This window comes from Sparus aurata, chromosome 9, assembly GCF_900880675.1.
Source record: "Sparus aurata chromosome 9, fSpaAur1.1, whole genome shotgun sequence".
NCBI lineage: Eukaryota > Metazoa > Chordata > Actinopteri > Spariformes > Sparidae > Sparus > Sparus aurata.
In genome coordinates, this window is record NC_044195.1 from 34,986,925 (window position 1) to 35,013,302 (window position 26,378).

Here is a 26,378-nt window from a genome sequence, read left to right on the forward strand (position 1 = left end):
TTCAGCGGCTCCTCTGCAGGTAGTTCACTCTGAGGTGGACCGGGTGCGTAAAACAACAACATTTACGCGCAGATTTGGCCAATTTTCCATCAACTGGACCCAAAACATCTCCCACAGTTCTGCTTCTATGTGTAACTCAGTGCGTTTTTGATGATGGAGACACTATTCTTACATTTTATCCAAACTAAACTCTACACCTCCTACATCTTCATGCACCCCACCCCTCCTCCTCCTCCTCATTCTCCTCCTTTTGTCAGCCGGTATTCTCCTCCAGGCCGCGCGCTCTTATCTCTCGGTGAGGGAGAACACGAGGAGCTGCCGGCGGATAATTTATAGGTTTTAATTACTCCATATTCCGCCTGATCAGCCGGACGTTCATCACCTGGCTGCGGAGAGAAAAGCGGCTCAGAGCTTCTGTCAGCGTCGGCGCGCCGAACACTTCATCACGCCACGCAGCGGAATAATAAACGCAGCAGAGGAGACAGACAGGCTGAGGCGCGTCTTCAAGGCAGAAAAGGCTGAAATACACAGAGAGGAACAACTTAATTGCCCTGATTCTTATTAAAGCTTTTGTTTTTTGTTTTTTTAAATGTGAGGCCTCTGACTCCAAGACCGGACAACACGTGGAGAGAAACTCAGTCCCAACAAACATGATCTTCAGCCTCACTGTAATATTCCTGCAATAACTTCGATTTATTTTTAAAGATGTTTGAGCAGAATTTATATTTGGTCTTGTTTATTTTAAGCGCATTGTTTTCTCTAACAGCGGACTGCTGTGTGAATCCTGCAGGGGATTCTATTGTTGAGGCGTCCTGTAGCCTTCAGTGGCATCTACATACTGCACGTGTCTTGTTCTCCTTTAATAATCCCAACAAATCTGTTTTTATCTGTGGTGTTTTTCTTTTGTGCCACAAAACATGTGAGAAATATAAATAAACAGATTTGTAAAGAATCAGCTTCATTGGCCAAGTGTGTTCACAAACATGGAATGTGGCTGCGGGCACAGAAACAGACACAGTGAGGAGGAAAGACAACAAGACCTGTGAAGTGAAACATGAAATGTGAAGAACAAAGAATGTTAAATGCTACTGTGGAGTAGATGTGGTTTATCAAAACACAAATAAAAGGTATACACGCATAAATAAGACAGAAAGAACCGCTGGATAAATGTGCGTAAATGTGTTTTGGATTATTTACGCGCATTTTACGCACGTACACGTGTCTGTCCACAGAAGGCTGGATTCAATCATTTATTATTTTCCACAATCATTTGGTTGTAAATCACTAAATCACTCTGCTGATCGTCAACATGCAGTGAGAACAACAATCATACAGATTATATGTGTCATATAAAGATCCAGATATCAGCAGAGTGTCAGACCTTCCTCCCGCTGGTTCCACCTATAATAACGTTTGCCTGCGTATACACAAGCACGCGCGCGCGCGCGCGCACACGCACACGCACACACACACACACACACACACACACACAGAGATAAGAGGGTGAACATCTCATGGCCTCGCTGCTGATTCTGATCTTCAGTCTCTCGTTCAACACTGAGGAGAGAAATAAAAGTGAGACTGCAGGAGAAGAAGAAACACAACAATACATTTAAACACAACATCAATACAAATATCAATAAGCACATTAAAATAAAAACGGTTTAGTTTTCTCGTTGTTGTTTCGTTTCATCTCAAACCTGGGAGATATGTATTTGTGAGGACAGGTGCATTATGGGATTTTATTCTAAGCGAGAAAAAAACAAAGACAGAACTTCAGATTTTACACGTTTTTAAATCCACATTTTTAAAACAATAATTTAATTATTTAAAAAATTGAAAATGTTTCAGCTTTGACTGAAAGAAACTAATTCAACGAGCTCTGGATGCATTCAGATAACGTGTCTTTATATGATCAATAATAATAATAATAATAATAATAATAATAATTCTCGCAGTTTTTCTATCACAAGGAGAATTTTTTTAGATTTTTCTAAACGCCAAATCATGAAACGCGTCTAAAACGCGCCGTTGTCTCCGGATGAAGTGTGAGATGTAAAAGTAAACTGCAGTTTTGTGTTTGCAGCAGAGACTCGGAGACTCAGAGAGGAGACACAGACAGAAGCGGTGATGAAATGAGCGGATCACTTTCTAAAGTCTGAAGAAGATCAAACATGACGTCAGAATCAGCTGGATGTAGAAACTGACCTCTGATCAGTGTCTGTCGTGTGAACTGACAGTAGAAGAGGAGACAAACTGTCTGCAGCTTCTGTCTGTTCCAGTATTATTAGGAAAACAAATACAAACAAATTAACATGTGAAGAGAAACATAAAAACTGATACAAGCTGAATGTTTCAGGAATATTTCACAGCGTCGACTCAGAATTATAAAATGGCAAAGTAGAAAAAAGCAGAAGGAAAATAAAACAGTTGAATTGTGTCTGCAGGAGGAAATGTGACAGAGAGAAACTCTGAACATCTTAAATCTCTTTCATCATCTCAGTGTTTCCTCTGTTCATGTGAGACGACCCAACGCTGCAGAGAGAAACTGATCCCAGAGCGACACCTGGTGGTCAGAGAGAGAATCACCTGTACTACTGATGAGGCTGAAGACAGAGCAGCGTCACACACTGGTTCATTATCAGTGACTTTATTTCACAGGTGAGTCAGAGTGGATCCAGAACACGTGACACAGTGTACATCTCCATATTCAAAACCATCTGAAAGACAATCAGAGAGGAAACAGCAGCATAATAAGAAACACCTTATAATAACCATCATCATCAACAAACATTTAGCTGATCAAACAAAACAATAGAACGCTTCATTAAGTCTTTATTAGCCGGCTGTAAAAGTTCACAAGGACTTTAAACAATTACACACAAATAAAACACCCTGAATGAAACATTAAAGTCTGGACCACAGATGAAGAACCCGGCCCTGTTCTGGTGTCTGGTTGTCGTGCTGTACTGGACTCTGTAGCGCCACCCAGAGGGGACAAGATGAAGCCGTTTCTCAGAGTGTGGTGTGTGTGGTGATGACTGACGCCACCTCCTCTCTTCCAGGTCCTGATTCCCGGTCAGTAGTCCCTGTTGACTCCTGCTCCTGGTCCTCAGTCATCCGTCCCTGCCGGAGCCGGCCAGCTGCCTCGTCACTGACCCCCTGCTGAGGTCCTGGTCTTTGGTCCTGCTGACGTGTTGCGGGTCTCCTGCGTAGATTTCCAGCTCCTAGTCTCTGGTTCACTCCAAATACCAGGTCCGGATCTCCACATCGACTGCTTCCATTGGAGTTCCTCCTTCACTGCTGCCCTCCAGACCCGTTCCTCCCCTCAGTCCTGCCTCCTGGTCGTCCACCTGAAGTCTCCATCCGTCCAGTACCTTTGCCTTCAGGCTGAGTTCTCTGGTTCCCCTGTTCTCGTGTGATCAGCAAACCACCAACACTTCTGACTCTTCTGTCTTGGTGTCGTCCCTTCCTCCTCAGTCCGCTGGTGTTTCCATCCCTCCTTGCCTTTCTGTTTTCCTCAGTTATCTTCTAGTTTTCTCTTTTCTCTTTGTGGAGAACTCCTGTTTGGATCATTGACTGTTGGACGTGTCTTTATCTGGACTTTTCCAGCCTCGTTTAGTTATTTTGTGTTGCTCTGCCAGCTTCTGTTTGCAGCTCCTGAACGTTTATTTAAAGTTACATCTTGTTGATTCCACTCCTTGTTTGTGGAATCAGCACTAGCTTGACCAGACGTGGTTGGACACAGTCGGGGAGGATGAGAAGAGTAACACTGCCATGGAGCTGATGCACCAATGAACACACGGAGAGCAGGAATAAATATTGTGATATAAGAAGTCTTATCTACAGAATATGCACAGAGATGCTTGGTGTTAACAGCCCACCAACACTAATATCCATTCATTCTTGTCTCTTAATAAACTTAGGTTGTTTTTAGGTAAAATAATCTTGCATGTTGTCCACTCCTTGTTTGCCTTTTGTCCTGATTCTGGGTTTGAATGGTGTCAGAGACTCTGAGCCTGCTGAGATCTCGTTGTCGCCCGTTGTTCTTCCTGACTGAGGGACATTTTGAAGGTGTTACTATCAAGTTGAGTGACGATCAGAAGGTTCAACATTCAACGAGGTTACAGATATCAGGTCTCTTCTGTCCTCACAGCCTGCACGTTTCTTTTGTGAACTCTTTCTACAGTTTCTCCTGCACTGTGACGAACCTCATCCACCCAGAACACTTCAGGTTACCGAGCTTCAACTTCACACTCTCTCTGCAGCTAGCAAGACTGCATCTACTAATCTCCTCCTGTACATGTTAGCAACTGTTCAATCTCTCTGCTACCAGGGGAACAGAAGAGGGCTGGCAGGTTGTTAAAGGAGATGCATTTAGCTAAGATGGGGAACTGCTCATCCTCCTCATCTTGTTTTAAATAACCTGCAGTGTGACTGACACAACCTCACCAGCTTCTGTCTGACTGAACACTGTGAAGTCTGTCAGCACCAGTTCATCTGCTGGACTTGATGATGAAGCAACAACATAAAATCCTGACATAATAATTTCACCAGTCATTCAGCTTCATAATTTATGTGACAGCACTCAACTTGTAAATGTCTGTTGTGCAAGGCCTCCTTGATTGTGTGGTCAGAGCTCTGAGTTCCTCATTCTGCCAGCGGGTGTCTCTGCGCGGGCATGTTGGGCTGAAATTGAACAACCTAATCTGATCAAACCAGTTGTTGTTTCTTCTGCTGATTCAGTGATTTTCGTGGGAATATCGTGATGCAATCTGGAGTGAATCATCTTTTCCCAACACCCTGCTCGGTGTGGTATAAGAGGTGCTGCAGCAGGCGGTGGAGGTGACTCTGGACTGGATGGAGACGTCAGCAGAACACAACATGTCATGCGACAGGAGCAACCTCCACATCTTCCAGACTGACGGTGAGTTTCAGAGCAGACTCTCTGTAGAAAAGAAAACGCTGCTGATGACAATTGTAATATTTCCACTAATGCTGCTGCTAGTGTTGATTCTACGACTGTAAAACTGATTAATGAACTAATAGAAACATCTAAACCTCGTCAGGGCTCATTTCATCTCTCCTCTGACTCTGAGCCTTTCAGAGAGGACTTCAGTACTTCAGTCAGTCACAGACAGTTTGATCTGGTGTCGCTTTCTTGACTTTTCCGCAGACAAAAAGAAACAGGTTCTCTCCTCCTGATCCACAGCTGACATTTTTACTCACAGCTTTGCAAATGTATGAAAGTGTTTGTATCAGCTGGAGGGACGTCTGCTGCAGGAGACCGATCACAGCCTGCTGCTCTAACTGTTTCAGATGTGAGGCCAGTGAAGCCCCGCAGACCGTGGAGCTGTTACGTCCTGGTCGCTTACCTCGCCCTGCTCACCGCCAACTGTCAGTTGTTTTTAGTGTATTCTGGTCTTTTTCTTCATTACAAGAATAAGACTGACTGGTTTGCTGATGTGTCTGTAGCTAACCAGCTAACATCACATCGCTGAGGCTGATGTGTGCTTTGCTGTGAACTTTCTCCTGTAATATCAGAGCAGCCATGTTTTACAGAATGTCTTTAACATCCCAGTCATGTTTCTGTTGGTTACCATGACAACAGGTCCAGAACATGTCTGGAGAACAGGGTCAGCTGGACCAACTGATATCGGACCTGATCCTGCTCAACACCAGCACCCACAACATAGAGAACAAACTGACCCACATCATCAACGAAACAGGTCTCGTTCTTTTTCTACGTTTGGTCAGTTTGTTCATGATGGAAACGTGTAAAAAAAAAACCTGGACACACTTTGAGAGCAGAGTTTATCAAGAAATGCAGAAATGTTTTTTTTGCTTGTGTGTCCTCAGGAATTCCTGGACTTCCAGGTAGAGATGGTTTGCCAGGAACCAAAGGTGAAGCAGGAGAGAAAGGCATGAAAGGTGAGTCGACCTGAAGCACTCGAGATAAACTCAGAGGACCAAACTGTGAGTGAAATCTGTCACCCTGCAGTGTGAAAAGAATAAAGTGTAAGAAGTAAACTTCATGAGGACAGATTGAGCAGAGGTGCATATGTGTGCAGCAGGAGGCATTAGCTTTCAGCTGCAGGTCCGGTGATGATGACCTGTCATCTGTTGTCAAACAGCCGCACGATGAAAAGCAGCTGATGGATGAGCTGCAGACATTATTTCACAGAGCCTCGCAACTGAGTCAGAGCACTGACATTTCCTCAATGAGATCTCTATCAGAGCCGGACTTTCACTGAAGCCGACACATTAGAGTCTGAGGCAGATGTGATCTACAGGTCGACCCTCGAGCTCACTGAGTTTGACTAAAATAAGGCTTTGAATTCAGGACTTTTACTGGTGGTGGAGTGTTTTCACTCATGGATGTGAGTACTTGGACTCAATGATCAGAGGTCACATACCTGTGTTCTTCTATCCAGGTGTTGCCGGCCCTCCAGGACCGAAAGGTAGCGTGGGAATGAAAGGAGACCCAGGTGAGCAATGCAGCAGCATCAGGTGTAGCTGAAGAAACAGAAATGTAAATTCTCACTATGTTTACCTGTAAACTGAATCTATACTGGTCGACCAGTTATCACCCTGGATGATGATCTGATCCTGTAATCATCATTGTGTTTCTGCTCTGTTTTTTTAATTGTTGATCATTTATATTACATTTCCTCTGATGCAGCATGTAATCCTCAGTAATCAAATAGATGTAGTGGAAGAATAACGTCCATCACTGGTGTTCAGGCGAGACATCCTGAGGATATGTTCCTCACTGTGATACCAAATATTGTTATTCTTCAGTTGCTGGATGGAAAAATATAAATTCCCATAATGAAATCATTCAGTTTCTCTTCCTGCTTTGACTTCTGGTCATCTTCAGTGAATCTGCTGACAGGCTGCCGTTCCACCTGATGAACGAGACGATCTGCACAGCTCATATTTACCAAACATAGAATAAAACGTGACTGAATCACTGATTGTGTTTGTGTGACTGCAGGAGATCTTGGATCAGGTGCAAAGGGAGAGAAAGGAGACACAGGAGACCGAGGTGAGCGTCCGAATATCCACTGAAGAGTTCATTCATTTCTTACATTAAGGAGTTTCTTCGCCATTGAACAGACGTGGTGGTTCTGAAGAGCTGCTGATGTAGAAATAAACGACACTTCTCATCTGACTGCAGTTTCAGAGATTAAGTTGTGATGCTCTGTGACTTCTGACCCGTCTCCCTGTGTTTTGACTGCAGGATACAAAGGAGATGCGGGGATCCTCGGCCCACAGGGTAACTGGAAATCTTGCATGCTCCCAAGATAAATGTGTCCTCCTGTGTGAGATACTGAATGATTTTCTGTTGATTTGTTTACTACCAGGACCTCCTGGACCTCCTGGATACCAAGGTGTTCCTGGGCCTCAAGGAGCAAAAGGACAACCTGGAGGTGATGGTCTTCCGGGTCGTTCAGGTCAGCTGCACACTGTGTCACATTGATCATGTGAACATTATGTTTCATAACTATCGGTGATACAGTTCTGGTTTTGGGTGCACTGTCAATTATTTTGGAGAAATTTTGTTTAAAAATGAAAAATGAGATGAAATAGAAAATGTGCGTACAGCACAAATAGCAACGAGATATAAACAGATACATCCTCAAAACCTAAACGACTGAGGAGATTGATGGAGAAACATCGATCGAAGACGTCCTGTGAAGGTTTCTAATCGTTAACAAATATTGAAACTTCTGATCACAGACACAGATAACAGTGTACCCTCCATCGCTGGTTACCAAGTTAAAATGACTTGCAGTAGATTTTTGATTTCAAATTTATTTCAGCCGGACATGAACAACAGGCTCCTGTCTTTATATACTCCACTTCCTCTTAGCTGCTGTGATAATTACTACAGTCACTGGAGATCATCACCAAACAAGAAATATAAATACGAGTAATAATAACCCTTTACGGTGGTTTGTCTTGAATATGTTGGTATAATTTGGATGAAGACTTTGAGATGAAGATGTTATTTTGCATGTTTTGAAAAATACAACTTCTGAATAGACCAGCTGTCATGATTCACTCGTGTCTTTTAATCAAATTTAATTTTGTTGTCTTGTCACCAGGTTTACCAGGAATTCCTGGTGCCAAAGGAGATCCAGGTGAGTCTGTGTTCCAGTCACAGTAACTTGGATCAGAATCATGTTTCTTCCACATGTTCACACCGTTCAAAGCACCTGAAGTTTCAGAAAACACCAACAGCTGAATATGTATCCATGATAAACTTTGTGTATTCAAGGTAGAAAAAGTCCCAACATCTGGTCCTTGTTGTCTTTGTATGGAGCTAAATATCAGAGTCCGTCTGGCTCTGGACTGATTGCAGTAGATTCAGAACACCTGTTGTCCAGGTGAGAATAACTCACCTGGCTCCGTCTGATTCAGTCTTTCACCCACTGCACAGCTGGAAACTCTCCGGTTTGAGATTTCTTTGTTGTCTTTGGTTTTTTCTGATCAAGGGAAGTCTTCAGGCCATATTTTGTGGCGGCACTGGCAGGTAGAATCCTGAGAACCGGTCCAATCCACACAAACACGGGAATCCCAAACTTCACAAATGCCTCTGATCACCATCGGTCAGACTGCCATGCAGGGGAGGCTAACACCCCAACTCTTGTGACAAACAAGTGTGTAGGAATTGTTGGCAACTCATCAATAAGTCATCTGTATGTTTCAGTAGAGAATGAAACTCCAACTTAAGCTGTCCAGTAGATCAATGTTAGTAAATTCTTTAGTGCAAAACTCAATATTCCACGATTAGATGGCGACGAAACAGATGCTTTTTGCACTTTTCAATCAAAAACTCCACTATCGGAGAGCAAAACACTGTGAAACTGAACAGAGTTAGCTAAAATGACTGCTGACCTCTGACCTGTTGATTGACACTTCAGTTGACCAGTTAGGAGCCAACATGTGATAGACAGGACAGGAGACTCATTCCTTGTTCCCTCCCCTCTCTCCTGAGCCACTTACACACCAGCTTCTAGATGACTGACACATAATGTAGCCAATGAGATTTGATTTAAAAGGTTAGAATTCTGCAAATCTGTATAATATTATGCAAGTTTCTCTTTGTATGAGCTCCTCAGTGTATGTAAACTGTCAGTTTGGTTTGATATATCTGCCTGTTGTTCCCTCGCAGGTGAAAAAGGTGAACCAGGTCCAAAAGGAGATAGTGGGACTCCACAAACGTGAGTCTGCACGGGACTGGTACCAGCGCCACAGAAAGATGCTTCCTCTCTGATTGTCTTTTAGATGGTTTTGAATATGGAGATGTTCACTGTGTCACATGTTCTGGATCCACTCTGACTCACCTGTGAAATAAAGTCACTGATAATGAACCAGTGTGTGACGCTGCTCTGTCTTCAGCCTCATCAGTAGTACAGGTGATCCTCTCTCTGACCACCAGGTGTCGCTCTGGGATCAGTTTCTCTCTGCAGCTTTGGGACGTCACACATGAACAGAGGAAACACTGAGATGATGAAAGAGATTAAAGATGTTCTGAGTTTCTCTCTGTCACATTTCCTCCTACAGACAAAATTCAGCAGTTTTTTCTACTTTTTTTCTACTTTGCCATTTTATTAATCTGAGTCGACACTGTGAAATATTCATGAAACATTCAGTTTTTACTTTTCTCTTCACATATCTTGTTTGTGAACACAAACTTGGCCAATAACACTGATTCTGATTCTGCCTCTTTAAAAATCTTTATGTTTTTATTTTTCATCTGTTTGGTCGCACAAAAGAAAGATACTGCATATAATAACAGATTTGTTGGGATTGTTGAAGGATAATAAGAGATGTGCAGTATGTAAATGCCACTAAACACTACACGACATGATGCCTAAACAAAATATTTCAGGGAGCACTGTTCAAGACACAATTTTAAATTTGTTAACGTGACAACACTGGATATTTTTATCTAGATGTCAGAAACCGTTTTGGTCGTTTTTTGTGGTGTCAGAATAAGATATTTTGGGTCAGAACTGGATCTTTTTCTAACTCTAACCAAATAGTGTTTGCTGCTGAATTTATCAGGAGCATCAGCACTGCGTCGACACAACACATCACTGAAAACTGAACCTGAATAAACGTAGTATCAACATATCTGTGGTTTGATGTCTGACATTCAGATAATATCACCGCAGGATGCAGCTGGAATGCTGGACGCCCCGCTCTGTGTCTCCCTCTCTCTAACGCTGGCACAGGACATCAAACCTTCACAATGACTCTGACTTAATCCCCATGTAAGCGTTCAGTCACTGTGATCCCATCTGATGTGAGCTCCACATGTGTATCTACAGTTTGTTCTCTGAGGCATCAGGAAAAAGTGCCTGAGCCAGCTGTGTCAGAAATCATCCCTCATCACGACTCCTGTCCTTGAATGTGACCTCTTCGTCTTCGCTGACCTCTGCAGAGTCTTCTGTGGTGACGTTGCAGTGGACTGAAGGTGACAGTTGTAGGAGACACTGCTCACACACTACTTTGATATATATATGATAATTCATCACGGGTAATTAATTTTACACTCGTAAATGGGGCACCACCTCCGTGTTTAGTTCTTGGAATAATCTGGAGGAAATTATTCCAAACACCTAACTGTACCAGTTGGCTTGGACAGTTAGAGTCCATTCAAAATCAATTTATTCAGTCTCAATATTCTGAAGTAGTGATTTCTTTGCACGTATCCATCGGTTCTCCACATTAAAATTAAGTTCCAGACAAAGACAAATGATTATATATGTTTATTGACTAAATTATTTGGGGTAAAATAAATGACAATTTTAGATGAACAACAACAGATAACAGAAAATGTAAAGACTGTAATTAGGAAAGTAATAAAGTCGTGTGACCGTCGTTAGATGGTAAAGTAAATGGGTCAGGTTATATTAATTATTACAGGAGTAATTTTTTATACTAACGAGACCCTAATCTTAATTCTCTTAAGTTCACAAGATAGAAGTTAGAACTTAGACAGAAGTCAGAACTTTAGACAGAAGTCAGAACTTTAGACACCACTCATTCTCACGTGTGTGGATCCAGCTGCATGAAGACGTTCAGCCTGTTTTGTCTGGGAGTCAGGAGGCACAGAAGTTTGGTGTTCTTAAGAGTTCTGGGTTGGACTATGGCATGGCGCATCTGTCCAGTAGCCAGAGGGAAGGCCGGTACTCTGTTGAGGAACTCTTGGTCCGAAGGCCCAGCGGGGTTTTCGCCTTGGGAGCACTGGGGGCAGAGTCGGTCTCGGCTGGGAGCAAACAAAGTCTCTTTTGTTGGGGTCTCCTTGCAAGGCCTCTGAAGCAGACACTGACTGCAACGTTCTTCATCAGATGATCACAGTCTTGAAAAAGACTTTTTTTTGTTGTTTCAAGTAGTGGTTCTTAAGTTCTGATTCTGAAACTAATTCAACTTCTTCTGGATCAGGCGGTGATACTTTAACAGTATATTAAAATCAAAATTCAAAAAAGAAAAGAATTTGTTCTATTAAAACTCGGATAAAAGTAAAACACTTAAAGTAGTGATTAAATTTGCTTTTCTTAGAGCTTGTTGCAAAAATAAAAGTAAAGATTACTTTAAAAATAAAAATAAAAATGAAAAGCAAAGAAGAGAAGAGAAGAGAACAGAAGAGAAGAGAGAAGAAGGAGAAGACGACAGAAGACAGACAGAGAGAAATGCAGAGAGTGAGAAGAGGAGCAGAGAGGTCTGTTTTATGACCTGCAGCAGATGGACCACAAGGGGCAGAGTGTCCCTCCTTCTGTGATCTGAGTTTAGGCTCCCAAAAGTTTAATCTAACTACACTATTGTATTTCATGTTTTGAAATCATGTTTTAACCTTCCCGAAACTTCACCATCTTAAAAGTCGAATTTTTGTCTTCGTGAAAAGATGCAACATGATAATGATCACTTATCATTCAAAATAATTACAACCTGATTAAGACATGAAGCACTAAAGTATACAACATAAAACAATAAAGTATACAATACACAGTAGGACCAAGGATTTATACATATTCCTTGTAGTTCTATCTTAACAAAACATATCAGACATTTAACTGGTAAATAACACGAGTATTACACAAGGAATGATGTCTGCAAGTCTCTCCACCTTCACCAAGGGGAGGGGTGGTTTCTGTTGACCTCAAACTCATTAAGTAATAAACCTCATTTGGGCTTGACAATAAAATGGGAAAGATCTATTGTAGGACCTTCTTACGCTATTTTGGAATCTACTAAAATTAAGAAGTTGGGATTGTATTTTATTTGTTTTTTAAGACGTATTTGAATTTGGGATGAGGATAGAGACTGCAGTGGGATTGGAATGTCAGACCAAGGAACAACAGCGGTCGTAAATAAAAGTTGGACATGTGAGGAGAAGAACACACAGATTAGGTTTCGCACGTTGCCTTCCCCCACTGGAGAATGTTCCAGAGGAAGAGAGATGTAGATTAGTAAGATATCTTAAATCACAACATCTGTGTTAGAAACCAGTTCTCCCTGCCCTTTATAGCAAGAGAAACAACATTCTCCCCTCTTTGTTGAGAAAGAAGATCTGCCAGGTCATGAGTTGGGGGGGGCTTTCAGTCCCATATGCTGGAACAAGGAGTCGATTTGGGTTAAAGGTAATCATAGGTAAAATGGGACCACTTTAAGATGCAGAGACAAAGGCTTTTGTTCCTACACAGTAAGCGTGAGGGAGCAGGGGAGGATTGATGAGGACGGAGAGACGGACAATGATTGGAGGCTGACAGCTTCATATTACTGACTAACAGAGCAGAGCAGTGATGTCGGACGAGTTTGATTCCACAAAGTTTTATTCGCAGGATTTTTTTGTCTACATTCATTGAAGCAAATGCGTTTGGTTACAAAGTGAAACTGAGCTGAATACATTTAAAATGCTGTGTTTTATGAATATGTAGTACGAACCAGCTGTGAACATCATTAGCAGCAGTGCAGCTCTGTGACTTATTTCCCCCGTGAGACTGAGCCTGCCAGTCAACCCATCAACAGCTCAAACACTGCTCTTCTTCGTTGGTGCTATTCTACACACACTCCACTCCGACGTCCTCGTGGTGTCCACAGTTGTGGATACCAGCTCCAGAATTAGGGCAGTTGAAGATACTCCACTCTGTTCCTGTACATTCCAGGTCATCCAGCCAGATCTGACCGGACCCTGCAGAAGAACAGCAGTTAAGAGTCAGACTGGGTCATTAAATGCCAACTCAGCCAAAATCCAGAACTTCTGTTCATGTCATGTCATTCATGGGACCCCGCAGGAACCTGTAGTCAAATAGTCGTTACTGAATGTTTACAGTTATCAAATTAATAACAGGAAGTCATTTAAAAAATTAATATCTCCACTAGTTTTCACTTTCTTGCAACCAAACGTTGGTTTTGTGTAGTATAATTAAGCAATATTACCCGAGATGGTGTAATGACATTAAAGCACACCCTCGAGGGTAATATTGCGATTATAGAACTAATACCAACACAAATAAAATGTATCATCAAAATATAACCATGTTGATGGACATTTGCTCTCAAATTTTAAAGGTTTTTGCGAGTGTGCGTCGCGTTTCCATGGAAACACATGGGGTCTGACTAATAACTGAAAAAAAATCAGTCACGTCAGTTGACTCATATGTGTAATGGAACGTTGTTACCTCTCCAGCAAATAATCCAGCCCTTAGTAACGACCTAGCAACAGAAAGGATTTTCTAGTCCCAGATGATGAATTCTGAGCTGACGTTAATGTTTTATTGCGGTCTCGGAATTTCCCGAACTAAATCAATACTGCACAGATAAACAGAAGATGCTTATTTGTATCACCCACGTTATAACAAAGATGTTGATTTTTATTCTTTTATATTTTTTGTAAAACGTTTTTACCGCTGTCACAATAGTGTCTCTTACTCTGAAGGGAAAATAAATAAAAGTCGGGGCATTTATTTGTTTCAATCACTTAACAGACCAAGCGTTTATTTCAGACCAGGCTGCAATTCGAGACAGGTGTTTTATTCCTTCCTCTCAAAAATCCGGGATGAAAATGTCACAAACTTCTCCAGATTTTCTGTGAATTCTCTGGCATCCTGCTGGGCAATAGTAATCTTCTGCCAGTGAAGTTGTTGCGGTGGAGGAAACGATTCAGCCAACCAGCACTCACAGATAATTCATCATCTCTGCTGTCACTCACGGTGGCGGACATTTGTTTCGTGCACGTTTGCCGATAACTAATTCCCGCATGTTTATCTCAGGCTCCTCGCTGGCCTTCTTCCTCCCTCCAGCAGGCAGCCTGGCCCTGTTGCTGTCCTCCTCGGACAGCTCAGTTTTATTTTATCGCCAATCTCTCACTCTGTTGGGGTCGACAGAGAAATGTCTAGCGGCTGCTTCTCCTGACTTTTCCTCTGCATATTTTACGGCAGAAAGTTTAAATTTCAAGCCGTACTTTTTAATTTTTAATTATTTTTTTTGCTCCAGCTCTGGCAGTTACTATGTTGTCATGAATACACTATTGCTACAGACTTGGCGGAGTAATATTTTGAGTAATGAGTCAGGCATGCTGTCATGCTGATTTGAGCACGGTCAAAATGTCTTGTTGACCAATCAGATTGCTTGGTCAGAACTACTTGTTGTATAACTGTAGTTCTGTCCCATCTGGAAGTTATTTAGTCCTGAATAAAAAATGTATTTCATTAAAGATGGCTTTAGAGGTAAAAAAACCTTCCTTGTGATCTTTTTTTTTTCTTTATTAAATTGTTTTTGGTACTTTTCACTGGCTGTAATATCACATTCAGTATTTTCATTTCATATGTACACATTTGTTCTGTGTTGTCTGAAACCTACTGAGCAAGTTTTTCAGCGGATTTTGGCAAATTTTCTGAAATAAGTTGTAAGTCTGAGGTGCAATGATGTTTTCTTTACATTTTCCTGCGTGGTCAGTTGGGAATTTTGCTCTTATAAAACATTCCAAGAAAAAGGAAAACACCAACATTTTTGGAAATATGATTACTTGTTTCCTTCTCCAGAAGGTTATTCATTAACTACTCCTAGTAGCTGAACGTGAACATAATGAGCTTTAATGGCAGCAGACTTCTTACCTGCTCCCTCTGTGAAGACAGAAGAAGCTCTGGTGTAGCCCAGCATCCTGCAGATCACCGTCCCGTCATTGGTATCGAAGCTGTCGTCACACACGGTGCCCCAGACCCCGTTGCGCCTCACCTCCACTCGACCTCGCCGTCCACTTGGCACCAGACGCACGTTCACTGTGGGGACAAAGGAGCAGCTCTGAAACAAGTACAGGAACCAGTTCATTCAGCTGCAGCTCCCCTAAGACTCCCCACATGGCCACTGCTTTGAATGATTCAGAAACAGCTCAGTTTCTCTACTCGAGCCTCCAGGTTGAAGCTTCCTTCTCTTTGACCACATCAGTCCTGTGCAGACTTACTGTCTTGGTCTCCCTTGGCTCCTTTGAGTCCTTGAGGTCCTGGAGGAAATATGGAGGGAGAACATTTAAAATACATCTTCAAATCAAACTCACACTGACAGAATGATACTGCAGATACTGTGTTTGTTACCAGTTTTATCTATTGGTGAAACGTTAAAATTATTGTCTTGTTAAATATCATCCATCGTTCTTTCTGCCTCAAACACACACAGAGTGAAACACAGAGCTGCTGTCCATCACAAAACAGACAACCTAGAAAGTCCATGTTTGATTTCAGATGTTTTTAGAGGTTTTCTGTAACTTTAAATGCTTCGAACGGTTCATCACATGTGGAAGAAACCAGATTCTAACTCAAGTTTCCTGTAACTTGAACACGCACTCACCTTGAGCTCCTTTGGCACCAGGAGGTCCCGCAACACCTGGTGACAAGACAACAAAATGAGATCTGATGAAACACTGAGTGGAAACCAGTATAATGTCAGTATATTAATTTCAGTGTATTTCAGTAGACTTATAAACAGTCCACTTCAATATTCGTTCTGTTAAGTTGTACTTAAGCACCTGTGACTATAATGGGCGCAGTTTATAAACAAAGTTGTGGCTGGATTCACAGATAAGGCTGGAGTTGTATTCCTAGCATGTAAACCGTCATGATATTCAGTAAATACACATTAAAGTGTGCAGCTGACCTGGAGGTCCAGCTGGACCGATGCTGCCCGGGTCTCCTTTATGTCCATCAGATCCACGATCTCCAGGAACCCCAGCAGATCCTGGTGGTGAACGACAAATCAGCAGAAATGAATTTTGTCCCTCACACATGACTAATGAGTTCATGTTCAAGATTCTTTAGGCACCTTTTTCTCCAGCGCTCCCTGTGTCACCTTTGTCTCCACGAGGGCCTGAAGGAACAAGATTCAGAAGTCAGAAATAAAACCTGACTGCTGTTCAATTAAACAGCATTCAGATGATAAAAGTCCTGAAACACTAGAAGTTTTATAAAAGTGTTAGCAGCTCTGTATGGAAGGAGATCCACCACGACTACTCAAGAGCAGAAACACTCGTTATTGTAAGAAATGAAAGAATTATTTCCACTTTGGTGCTATGAACTTTTCAACCAATATCCAGACCCTTACCTTGGGCTCCAGTGTCTCCCTTCGCTCCCTTTGCACCCAGTCCCTGAGCTCCTGGGTTTCCACGGGGCCCAGCTGGACCGCTGGGACCTGCATCACACAAACACACAATCAGAGTGAGGATTTTGTCATTTTTTGGGGGGCCCACATCTTTACTGTAAATGTAATCAGGGTGGATGATGCAGTCATCTACCTGCTGCACAGAACTCTAACAAACCTGGAGAACACTGGACGCACTGTGAGGGTCATGTTGTTTGACTTCTCCAGTGCTTTCAATAAAACACAGCCGGGAACTCTTATGTGGAATCTGGAAGAGGTGGGAGTTGACCAACACCTGGCTACATGGACTACAGACTGTCTCACTAACAGACCACAGTATGTGACTCCAGGACTGTGTCTCAGGTGTGGATTCATGCAGTACAGTGCTCTCTCCTTTCTTTTTCAGCCTCTACACATCGGACTTCAGTCACAACACTTTGAACTGTCGCCTCCAAAAGTTCTCTGATGACACAGCCATCATTGGATGTGTGTCTAGGGAGAACAAACAGGAATACAGGTAGTCAGCAACAACAACATTGTTGCTGACTACCTGTGCAACCACCTGCAACCCCCTGCACCAGACTGTGGAAGTCTGGAGCAACTCCTTCAGCAGCAGACTCTGAAACCCACCACAGATCTGATGTCTGAGTGTTTTTCCTTGTTCTTGTGCATCTTGAGCTGTTGTAACAAATATATTTCCCAATTTAATCTGATCTTAACACATCCATTGGGTGGAATCGCAGTGTGTCAGCAGATTTACTGAAGAAGTTAAAGAAGGAACAGAAACAGAAAGTGGAAAGAATTCTTTCAGTGCCACCACTTTTTCTAATGTATTTCTCCTTTGTGGTCATTAACAAGCTGCTGAGCTGTCGATTAAATCAATATGTTTTTTATGATCATGACATCCTCTGACAAAAATCAGCAAACTGTACAAGTTAACACACTGATCCCCAACAACACTCCGGTGAGCTGGAAGACATGTTTTCATTAAATTACCAAAATGACACCATTTATTATCCAATGATAGTTGGATTGTCACATATCCAACAGTCCTTGAATGACTCACGTGTGATGAACACCTTTGTCAGAGACAATAACCAAGTCTAAGCTTAAAATAGTGACAATTTGAATCTGCATGTCCCAGCAAAGGTTTGCCAAAATTAAACTGGAAAGAACTTGTTTTATCACACATGTTTCATTCAAGAGCCGTCAGATATGTGAAAATCCAACCGTCATTGTAATTTCACAGTTTCTGGCTGTAGTAAATGTGTCATTTTGGAGATTTATGCAAGAAAACATGCTTCCAACAAGAATGTTTTTCCACTAATAATCATAATGAAACTCATCTGACCAGCAGCTCCCGGCACTCCTTGTTCTCCTTTGAGTCCTCGGTCCCCTTTTGGTCCTTGAGGTCCAACGACACCACTGTCACCTGGAAAGAAGAATACAGGTATGTAACCGCTGATCACCTAATGCTGATTTATAGCTGATTAATGCAAACTAACAGTGATGATGTTGGCTGTAAATTAAAGAAATGTACAGAAATAAAGTAAAAAGTAAGATATTTGAAATACTTAAATAAAGTACCTTGAATTAAGTACAGTGCTTTTGTATATGTAAACTGATGACTAATTAATATTTTTCAGTCACAGCTGAACAGAATCAACAAACAAGTAAAATCTGACTTTAATCTCTACCTCCAGAATTACGAATTTGTAATAGTGAAGATGCTTTTGACAGAAATGTAGCTTGTTGTAGTTGAGGAAGTCTTTGGTTGTTTAACCTTCCAACCTTTAATCAACTTCAACTTTATCTTAAATGCTTCAGGTGTACTCACCTTTGGGGCCTTTCACTCCTGGTGCTCCTGAAGGTCCATCTCTACCCGGAGGACCAGGAAGCCCTGAGGACACACACACATATATAAACTCTGCCCTTTAAATTCAGTCCAGGTTGTTTTCTTAAACTTAGCTGTGACTATCGGCCAAATGTTCTCACTGAGGTTTGTCTTGCTTCACTTGAGAGGACCTCATTCTGTAGCCCATTAATCTGAACCATCACAACTAAATGCTTAAACCCACACTATAAGAAAGGACACACACACACACACATATATATACATACATATATATATATATATATATATATATATATATATATATATATATACAGAGAGAGAGAGAGAGAGAGATAGATAGATAGATAGATAGATAGATAGATAGATAGATAGATAGTAGATAGATAGATAGATAGATAGATAGATAGATAGATAGATAGATAGATAGATAGATAACTTTATTTATCCTCGAGGGGAAATTAAGTCATTAGGTCATAGCAGTGGTACAAATACAATCAAAAAGTAAGGGCAAATATAGATATTTTATAAAAAGTACTATACACAATATGCAAACACTATATACAATAAAATGCTTGAGCAGATAAACAGCACTCAATTTTGAGTACCATCTAAAAAGTCATGAAGCATCAATGACTCAGGTAAAAAGAAACAAACACAAACACACACACACACACACACACACGTCAATATTGCAAACAGGACTACCGTCTCAATATTGCAAACAGGGGACTCCTGTTTGTGGTCATTTTAAAAAAAACAAAAATAGAATAGAAAAATGTTCTGTTAAGGTCTTTTACCATAATATCACTTCAGATGTCTTCTTTAACATTTCTTTTCAAGAAATTCCAAAGAGGGGACTTGGGTCCTCGAGCAACGTCTACCTTTCAAAGAAGGGGCTTACACACACACACACACTGTTTCTCTATTTCTTTACTCTTCTCTACAGATTCTTATCCCACCTGCTTTGTGGCTGATGTTTGTCAGTTTGTCCTCCATGTTGTGGGTGCTGGTGTTGAGAAGCTTCAGGTCTGATCTCAGTTTGTCATCCTTGTTGTGAGCGCTGGTGTTGAGAAGCTCCAGGTCCGATCTCAGGTTGGTGTTGAGCAGCTTCAGGTCCGATTTCAGTCGGTCCAGCTGACCCTCCTCTCCACACATGCTCTGGACCTGTTGTCAAGTCAACCAACAGGAACATGAACATCACGTTAAAGCAGTGTTGTCAATCACAATGAGCTTTAGAGTGAGACTATGTGACTTCTGATGCTGTTAATGAAAGAAGTGTTCATGCAGCCTGTTACATTTACTGCTGTTCATTTTTAATTCAGTACCAGTCCAAGAATGTGTGTTAAGTAAGTAGTGAGAGTCAGGACTTGGTTGGTCTCGCTTAGCATATATACTGGGTTCAGGCTCAGTCCAAAGTTAAACAAGAATAACAACGTACAGTCAGTCTAATGGCTTGGTGTGTTTTGTGGCTAAATGCTAACAGCAGTTTGTCACTATGCTTTTCAATCTGTAACCAGATTTTCATTGTGAGATCAATTAAGAAACTTCTGAGGAGAAAAGCCAAATGATCACGTAAGTTATTAAGATTCATCTTGTGGGGAACATGAGTATCTGTACAGACCTGTGTCTGTAAGAGTGAAATAAAGACAATGTTGAGTTAAATGTGAGGTATGAACATCAGGAGGACCTGGCTCTGCAGCGTCCACAGGTGGCTCCTCAGGGTCTTGGTTTCCTGACTGTTGTTTCGGAGCAGAGTCTGGAGGACTTCTTCATCGTCTTCTCCTCCTAGAGAAATGTGATTGGATGTTCTGGGGCCAGACACTGAAGACTGCAACGTGAAAACTGAGACGGAGAGGAAAACTATCATTTTGTCAGTAATTGAATTCATGACCCTTCTCTTCAGTATATTACATCTAAAAATAAAATGCAGTTACCTTTATAAATGAGGAAGGCAATGAGGGCGGTCTGCAGGATGAGGTAAATAACGATAATGTATAAACACCACGGTCTTCTGGGCCTCGCAGGCTTCAGATCTGAACATGTAAAGCAGCAGGATGATATAATAATATGGTTCATTTAATTTGAATAGCGCTTTTCAAGGACCCAAAGTCGCAGAGGTAGGTACAAAGATAGCAAACAAAGATAATAAACAAATAGCAAACAAAGGTATTGCAAAAGAAGGATGTGATCAGCCTCCCTCACTGAACATCCAGGAGGAGGAAAAAAAGTAAATTCAGGAGACTGAAAGTCGCCCGGTTCATCCAGCTGATACAACACTTTTATAAATTTGCAAAGCTCCAAGCGTAAATGTCAGCTGTCAATCACGATAAAACTAAATAAAAACCTGGGAGGAAATGGAGAGGGTTTCTTTTTGTCTGCAGAAAAGTCAATAAAGTGACACCAGAGACTGTGACTGAGAGGTGAAGTAGAGGTGGATGAGAGGCAGCAGGGTGACGGGAAGGTGAAGATGATTGTTTTTACTTAGATTATTTAAATTTTAACCTTAGAAGAATATGTAGATTATACAAGATGTTTCCTTATTTGGAGCTGTTGCAAAAACCCGGTCTCACCGAGGCTGTAGTAGAAGTGATATCTGTAGTAGAAGCAGTCGTGGAGGTAACGGTGGTAGCATCATTAACTTTAGCATCATTAGCTTTAGCTGCAGTGTTGTTGCAGTAACAGCAGAAGTAGTAACTGTGCAGCATTAGTAGGAGTTAGCAGCAGATTTGTGCAGAAGAGACATCAACCAAGTGGTAAAACTGAATGTACTATCTCTTCTTGCACTACTGATGAATGTTTTTAATGGTTACACTGTTACGATGAGTCACTGACAAGGAGGAGAGATGAGCTACTTTGTACATTTGATTGTTTCAATGTTTTCAAGTCATTTGATTTAAATAAAAGTTACTATACGTGACTATGTGCGAGCGTGAACAGCCACCATTACATAATGATATATAAATGATAAAAAATGTTTTTCCCTTCATTAAAGCCATCAACTTAAAGGTGCTCCTTGTAAGAAGATTCTCACTCCCAGATCATCTGATAAAGACTAGTTTAGACAAAACTGTGTTGTTGTTATTTGCTATATGTTTATTTTGTGAGTCTATTTATTTATTATGAAGCCTCATTCATGATCTCACATATGCACAGCTGTGTTTTCTGTCCTCCTACTTGTTAAAAACTCTGTTAAAAAGCTTAAAAATGTTGGTGCAGTGGCTTTAATCCGAGGAGACATTTACAGCAGGACCCTCTGATTCTCTCAGGAAGACTCTCGAATAGAAAGGATCTAACTTTGCTGCCACCTGCTGGTCCTGACTGTCACTTCAGTCACTCTCAGGTTCAACAGCTGCTGATGTGTTTCTTTAGGGTGGACGTGAGAACATTTCCTGTTTACATGCACACATTCTGACTGCACTATCTGTCCAATACTAACAGCTTTTGAAGTTAGCAATTAGCTAAAGCAATTCTGTGTGCAAATTCTAAAGTGCAGTGACTGAAAACAGACTTCTTCTTTACTTTATCTCTGTATTACTTCCTGTGTTTGGATGCAAATGCTCTGAAAGTTGTCAGAAACATTTCTTATTTGAAAGTTAAATGATCTTTAAATAAAAACTTATTTGTGAATTGTGATTTATAACAACACAGATCCCATGAACATGAAAGCTCAACGTCACTTAACAAGTGCATCCCGTTTTAAGAATGTCACTTTCTGCCATCACTAAACATACACTTAATGTTTTTAACCACAAATATCCAGTTTCTGTTCTGTATGTCTGCCTTCAGTTACATTTCTTGTGGCATCAAGGAGAACATAAAAAGGGAAGAGGGAAACAGAAACAGTGAACTTATAGTAGGAAATGAATAAATTAAGAAATAGAATATGAGAAGCAGACAACATGTTTGATTCTGTGATTAAATAATAATAATAATTTTCCCTTTTTTCTATATGATATTTTTTCAGTTTCTTTTAATTCACATTTCATTTTTATTCAACTGGAGGTTGTTCCTCTTGTCCTTGAGTTGCTTTGAGCAACTCTGCTGGTTTAAATGTCAGTAATGTAAGAAATGTTTGTTGAAGTTACTGATAACACGTCTGATTCTGACATTTTCAACTGTGGAGTACCTCAAGGTGCTGACCTCGGCCCCACCCTGTTCCCATTTATATGTTTCCATTTGGGGCCTTTTAATTCTTTGATTTAATAAATCTCTCTCCTGTTCGGTGTTCGACGTGAAGCTGCACTTTACAAACATGACAATCTCAGTAATACAAGTCATCTAGATGATAGCCAGGGCTGTGTGACAGGCTGCATGATGCAAAAATGATTTAAAATTTGTTGTTAAATTGGATTAAAATTGATTAAACTGCATAAAGCAGATCCTGAAAATAAACATTAAATTACATTTTAAACATTTTATAATGTTTTGTATTATTGGTACCACTTGCGGGCACAAAAATGTTGATTAAATATTATTTTTCAACTTTTGCAGAATAAAATATCAAAAATCATTCTTATTCTCTTCTTAATGGAAACTAAATTTTTTGTGCTCTAATACTTTCTATTATTTTCTCACCATCAGGCTGGAAGCTGTGGAGATCGCTCCGGCTCGGTGGCATGTCAAACAGCAGCTTATTTCGGGTGGAAGAGAAACTATCGTTCAATGTTGTCTCCATCGTCTGCAGAGTCCAGAGTCTTTCCGTCACTTTCTGCCTCAAGGACTTTAATACCGCACACCAATTGAAATAGAAGAAGGAACTGCATCTGATATAAAGCTGAGGTGGACAAAATTCAGCTGCAACACACCCAAGAAGCAGAAATACAGATTATCATTGTCATATTGAATATAAAGTACAATTTGAATTGTCATGTCTGCTGATTAACTTGTGCTGAAGAAACCAGACAGGATCCTTTTCTTACGTCCTTTATTAAATGTTATTCTGTCATTTTTTTTTCTGTGATTTTGCCTGTTTTATGGCTTTTATTCCTTTAACTTGTAGTTAATCTTCTTGACTTGGCTGTGATCCCTGCTTCACAAAACATCATTTTTTTCCCTAAAACACGTTTCATTTTGTTTTAGGGAGCAAACAGAGAGCTTTATCATTGTCAGAACGAACATTTGTTCACAGGGGCAAAACATTCTGCCGCGGTTGGATGTGAGTCAGGCAATGATAAATAATAAATAGCCCATTTGTCAGTCCTGATGTCACTTTTTGTAAATCTTTGCATCCCTGTGTTCAGAACAGTTCTGGAAACAATGGGCCTACAGGGGAAGGTCAAGCCCCAGCAGGCGAGTAATAAGTGGGACCATTTAAAGAACAAGCACAAAGTAGGTGCAGGTTTGAATGATGATGTGGAAACTAAATTATATTTGGTTTACCCATGCAAGTTATTAAACAATTTGCTGAAAATTCCTGATTGATTTCCACTGCCTTAGGATTGCAAATATCCATGGACAGGAGAGGGTCAGCAGGAGGCCCAGCGCTGCTACTTGGCCCTTGTTTGTCCTCATGTATGAGGTATTAGGAGGCCTTCCACTGTCTCCCCTGTCCTCCATTCCTGAGGACACACAAGCCACGGCTGATCAGGAGGAGGATGACGATGATGAGGAGGAGGAGAGCCAGCCAGAACCGAGGAGAAAGAGGAGGGAGGATGAACTCCTTCAATTGTTGAAGGAGGACATGAGGCTGCAAATAAATATTAATATTCATATAAAATATTGTTTTATTGTTACACATTGTCTATTCCATTTAGTATTTACAATTTATAACAGCAAACGGCATCAAGTGCTACTTTTCAGGAACAACAAGGGATTGGATTTTTCTTTTATTATTAAGTTAATAATTCCCTTCTTCAAGGGTGGTGCCCCGAGGTGATCTAAATTGGATCTTATCATTTATCATAATTAATAATTATCCCTGATAATCATTAATTATTATTACTACTAATTCAACCTAAAACTCCCTTTTAATGTTACATAAACACTACTTACCATAATAAACCATAATGGTGCCCCGTGTGAGGCAATATCCTGCTAGCAGACATTCATAAATGTGCAGTTTTGATTTCAGCATAATTTTGACAGTGCTAAAATTTAATATTTACATCTTCAACCCTTTAGCCAAAAGTCATTTAACCCCGCTAGTCTACTACAGGAGTAGACGTTGATTGTGCCCACACACAATTGCAGTGTGATGAGAACTGATTTATCAATCATAACCTATTTGATTAACCAAAATCTATTGCTGTTATCGATTTAAGTTGAAAGTGCTCTGTAAAAATTGTGAGAATTTCGGTTCAGCATTTGAATATCCTGTATTCATGCATTGTAGTCTTGAAGAACCAAACTGTAAGTCCACCAAAATAAGTCTTACTACCACTTGAAGTAATCAGCATTGAAGTCTAACGAGTGAACACAAACACTCTTGGACACTCCAGAAATGATGATATCATTGTAGGTACCACACTTTGCATCTCACCCAAATAAGTTGACATAACTAACTGTCCTTTTTTCACCCAGAGATTAATTGAGATACACAGGTATTTAGTGAATTCAATGTCACAATCACAGTGTTTGTCTGGATTTTCTTTTTCTGTTCTAGATGTTCTGTTCAAGATTCTTGCTCAGATAGAGAGTTAGCCAATGCATAGTTGGTTACTGAACTGCCCAGATGTTATCAATATTAATGAACTGACGGATGAACTCTTTCAAACTATGGATTATACATGTCCCTCACAGGTTATCGGGGAATACTAGGTCCATTGGGAGAAGATTGGAGCTCACAAGCGTGAGTCTGCACAGGACTGGTATCAGCGTCACAGAAAGATGTCTCCTCACCTACACAACAGGTGATCTGAGTCTACTGCCATCAGTCCGGAGGGATTCTGACATTTAGCTGAAATAAAAAGATAGCAGGTACCAAATAACGTGACTGGACCAGATCATCATCCTGCATGAAGCTGTGGAAGGAAAATAAAGTTTGTAAATGTCCTCGACAGAGAACTGAAAACAAGGAGGAAGCTTCACCACATGTTTCCTTTGTTGTCTTTTAGATGGTTTTGAATATGGAAATGTACATTGTGTCACATGTTCTGGATCCACTCTGACTCCACCTGTGAAATAAAGTCACTGATAATGAACCAGTGTGTGACGCTGCTCTGTCTTCAGCCTCATCAGTAGTACAGGTGATTCTCTCTCTGACCACCAGGTGTCACTCTGGGATCAGTTTCTCTTAGCAGCGTTGGGTGGTTACACATGAACAGAGGAAACACTGAGATGATGAAAGAGATTTAAGATGTACAGAGTTTCTCTCTGTCACATTTCCTCCTGCAGACACAATTCAACTGTTTTATTGACCTTCTATAATTCTGAGCCGACACTGTGAAATATTCCTGAAACATTCGGTTTTTACTTTTCTCTTCACATATCTTGTTTGTGAACACAAACTTGGCCAATAACACTGATTCTAATTCTGCCTCTTTAAAAATCATATTATTTTTATTTTTCATCTGTTTGGTCGCACAAAAGAAAGATACTGCAGATAATAACAGATTTGTTGGGATTGTTGAAGGATAATAAGAGATGTGCAGTATGTAGATGCCACTAAAGGCTACAGGACGCCTCAACAATATATTTCAGAGACCACTGTTCAAGACAGAATTTTAAATTTGTTAACGTGACAACACTGGATATTTTTATCTAGATCTACATCTTTAACTAGATTTCAGGAACCGTTTTGGTCATTTTTGTGGCTTCTGAATCAGACATTGGGGTCAGAACTGGATCTTTTTCTAACTCTAACCAAGTAGTTTTTGCAGCTGAACCTATCAGGAGCATCAGCACAGCATCGTCTCAACACATTACTGAAAACTGAACC

The 26,378-nt window shown here is 40.8% G+C and overlaps 2 protein-coding genes and 1 long non-coding RNA gene across 3 annotated transcripts in view; 1 reads left to right on the top strand and 2 right to left on the bottom strand.

Moving 5' to 3' along the window:
• Nucleotides 1-9,380, top strand: part of LOC115588010 (macrophage receptor MARCO-like) — a 10,352-nt gene extending 972 nt beyond the window's left edge. Inside the window, exons 2-10 of the mRNA XM_030428243.1 lie at nucleotides 313-316; nucleotides 5,609-5,729; nucleotides 5,860-5,931; nucleotides 6,435-6,488; nucleotides 6,998-7,048; nucleotides 7,244-7,279; nucleotides 7,368-7,457; nucleotides 8,112-8,147; nucleotides 9,182-9,380. Coding sequence (XP_030284103.1) covers nucleotides 5,621-5,729; nucleotides 5,860-5,931; nucleotides 6,435-6,488; nucleotides 6,998-7,048; nucleotides 7,244-7,279; nucleotides 7,368-7,457; nucleotides 8,112-8,147; nucleotides 9,182-9,234 — 501 coding nt within the window. The 5' untranslated portion in view covers nucleotides 313-316; nucleotides 5,609-5,620 and the 3' untranslated portion in view covers nucleotides 9,235-9,380. The remainder of the gene's footprint in view (nucleotides 1-312; nucleotides 317-5,608; nucleotides 5,730-5,859; nucleotides 5,932-6,434; nucleotides 6,489-6,997; nucleotides 7,049-7,243; nucleotides 7,280-7,367; nucleotides 7,458-8,111; nucleotides 8,148-9,181) is intronic.
• LOC115588018 (uncharacterized) lies at nucleotides 1,268-8,862 on the bottom strand. Its single transcript, XR_003985261.1, has 4 exons — nucleotides 8,409-8,862; nucleotides 6,417-6,516; nucleotides 2,590-2,720; nucleotides 1,268-1,557 (listed from the first exon to the last, which is right to left on the bottom strand). It is a non-coding gene; the product is annotated as an uncharacterized LOC115588018 (long non-coding RNA).
• A 3,450-nt stretch (nucleotides 9,381-12,830) lies between the features above and the next one.
• LOC115588001 (macrophage receptor MARCO-like) lies at nucleotides 12,831-23,206 on the bottom strand. The gene is made up of 13 exons (XM_030428232.1): nucleotides 23,078-23,206; nucleotides 20,437-20,535; nucleotides 20,190-20,344; nucleotides 19,462-19,666; nucleotides 18,485-18,547; nucleotides 17,999-18,079; nucleotides 16,612-16,698; nucleotides 16,333-16,377; nucleotides 16,168-16,248; nucleotides 15,862-15,897; nucleotides 15,479-15,517; nucleotides 15,132-15,296; nucleotides 12,831-13,207 (listed from the first exon to the last, which is right to left on the bottom strand). The coding sequence occupies exons 1-13, from the start codon at nucleotides 23,175-23,177 to the stop codon at nucleotides 13,077-13,079; spliced, it is 1,287 nt and encodes a 428-aa protein (XP_030284092.1). The 5' UTR covers nucleotides 23,178-23,206; the 3' UTR covers nucleotides 12,831-13,076.
• Between the last annotated feature and the right edge of the window lie 3,172 nt (nucleotides 23,207-26,378).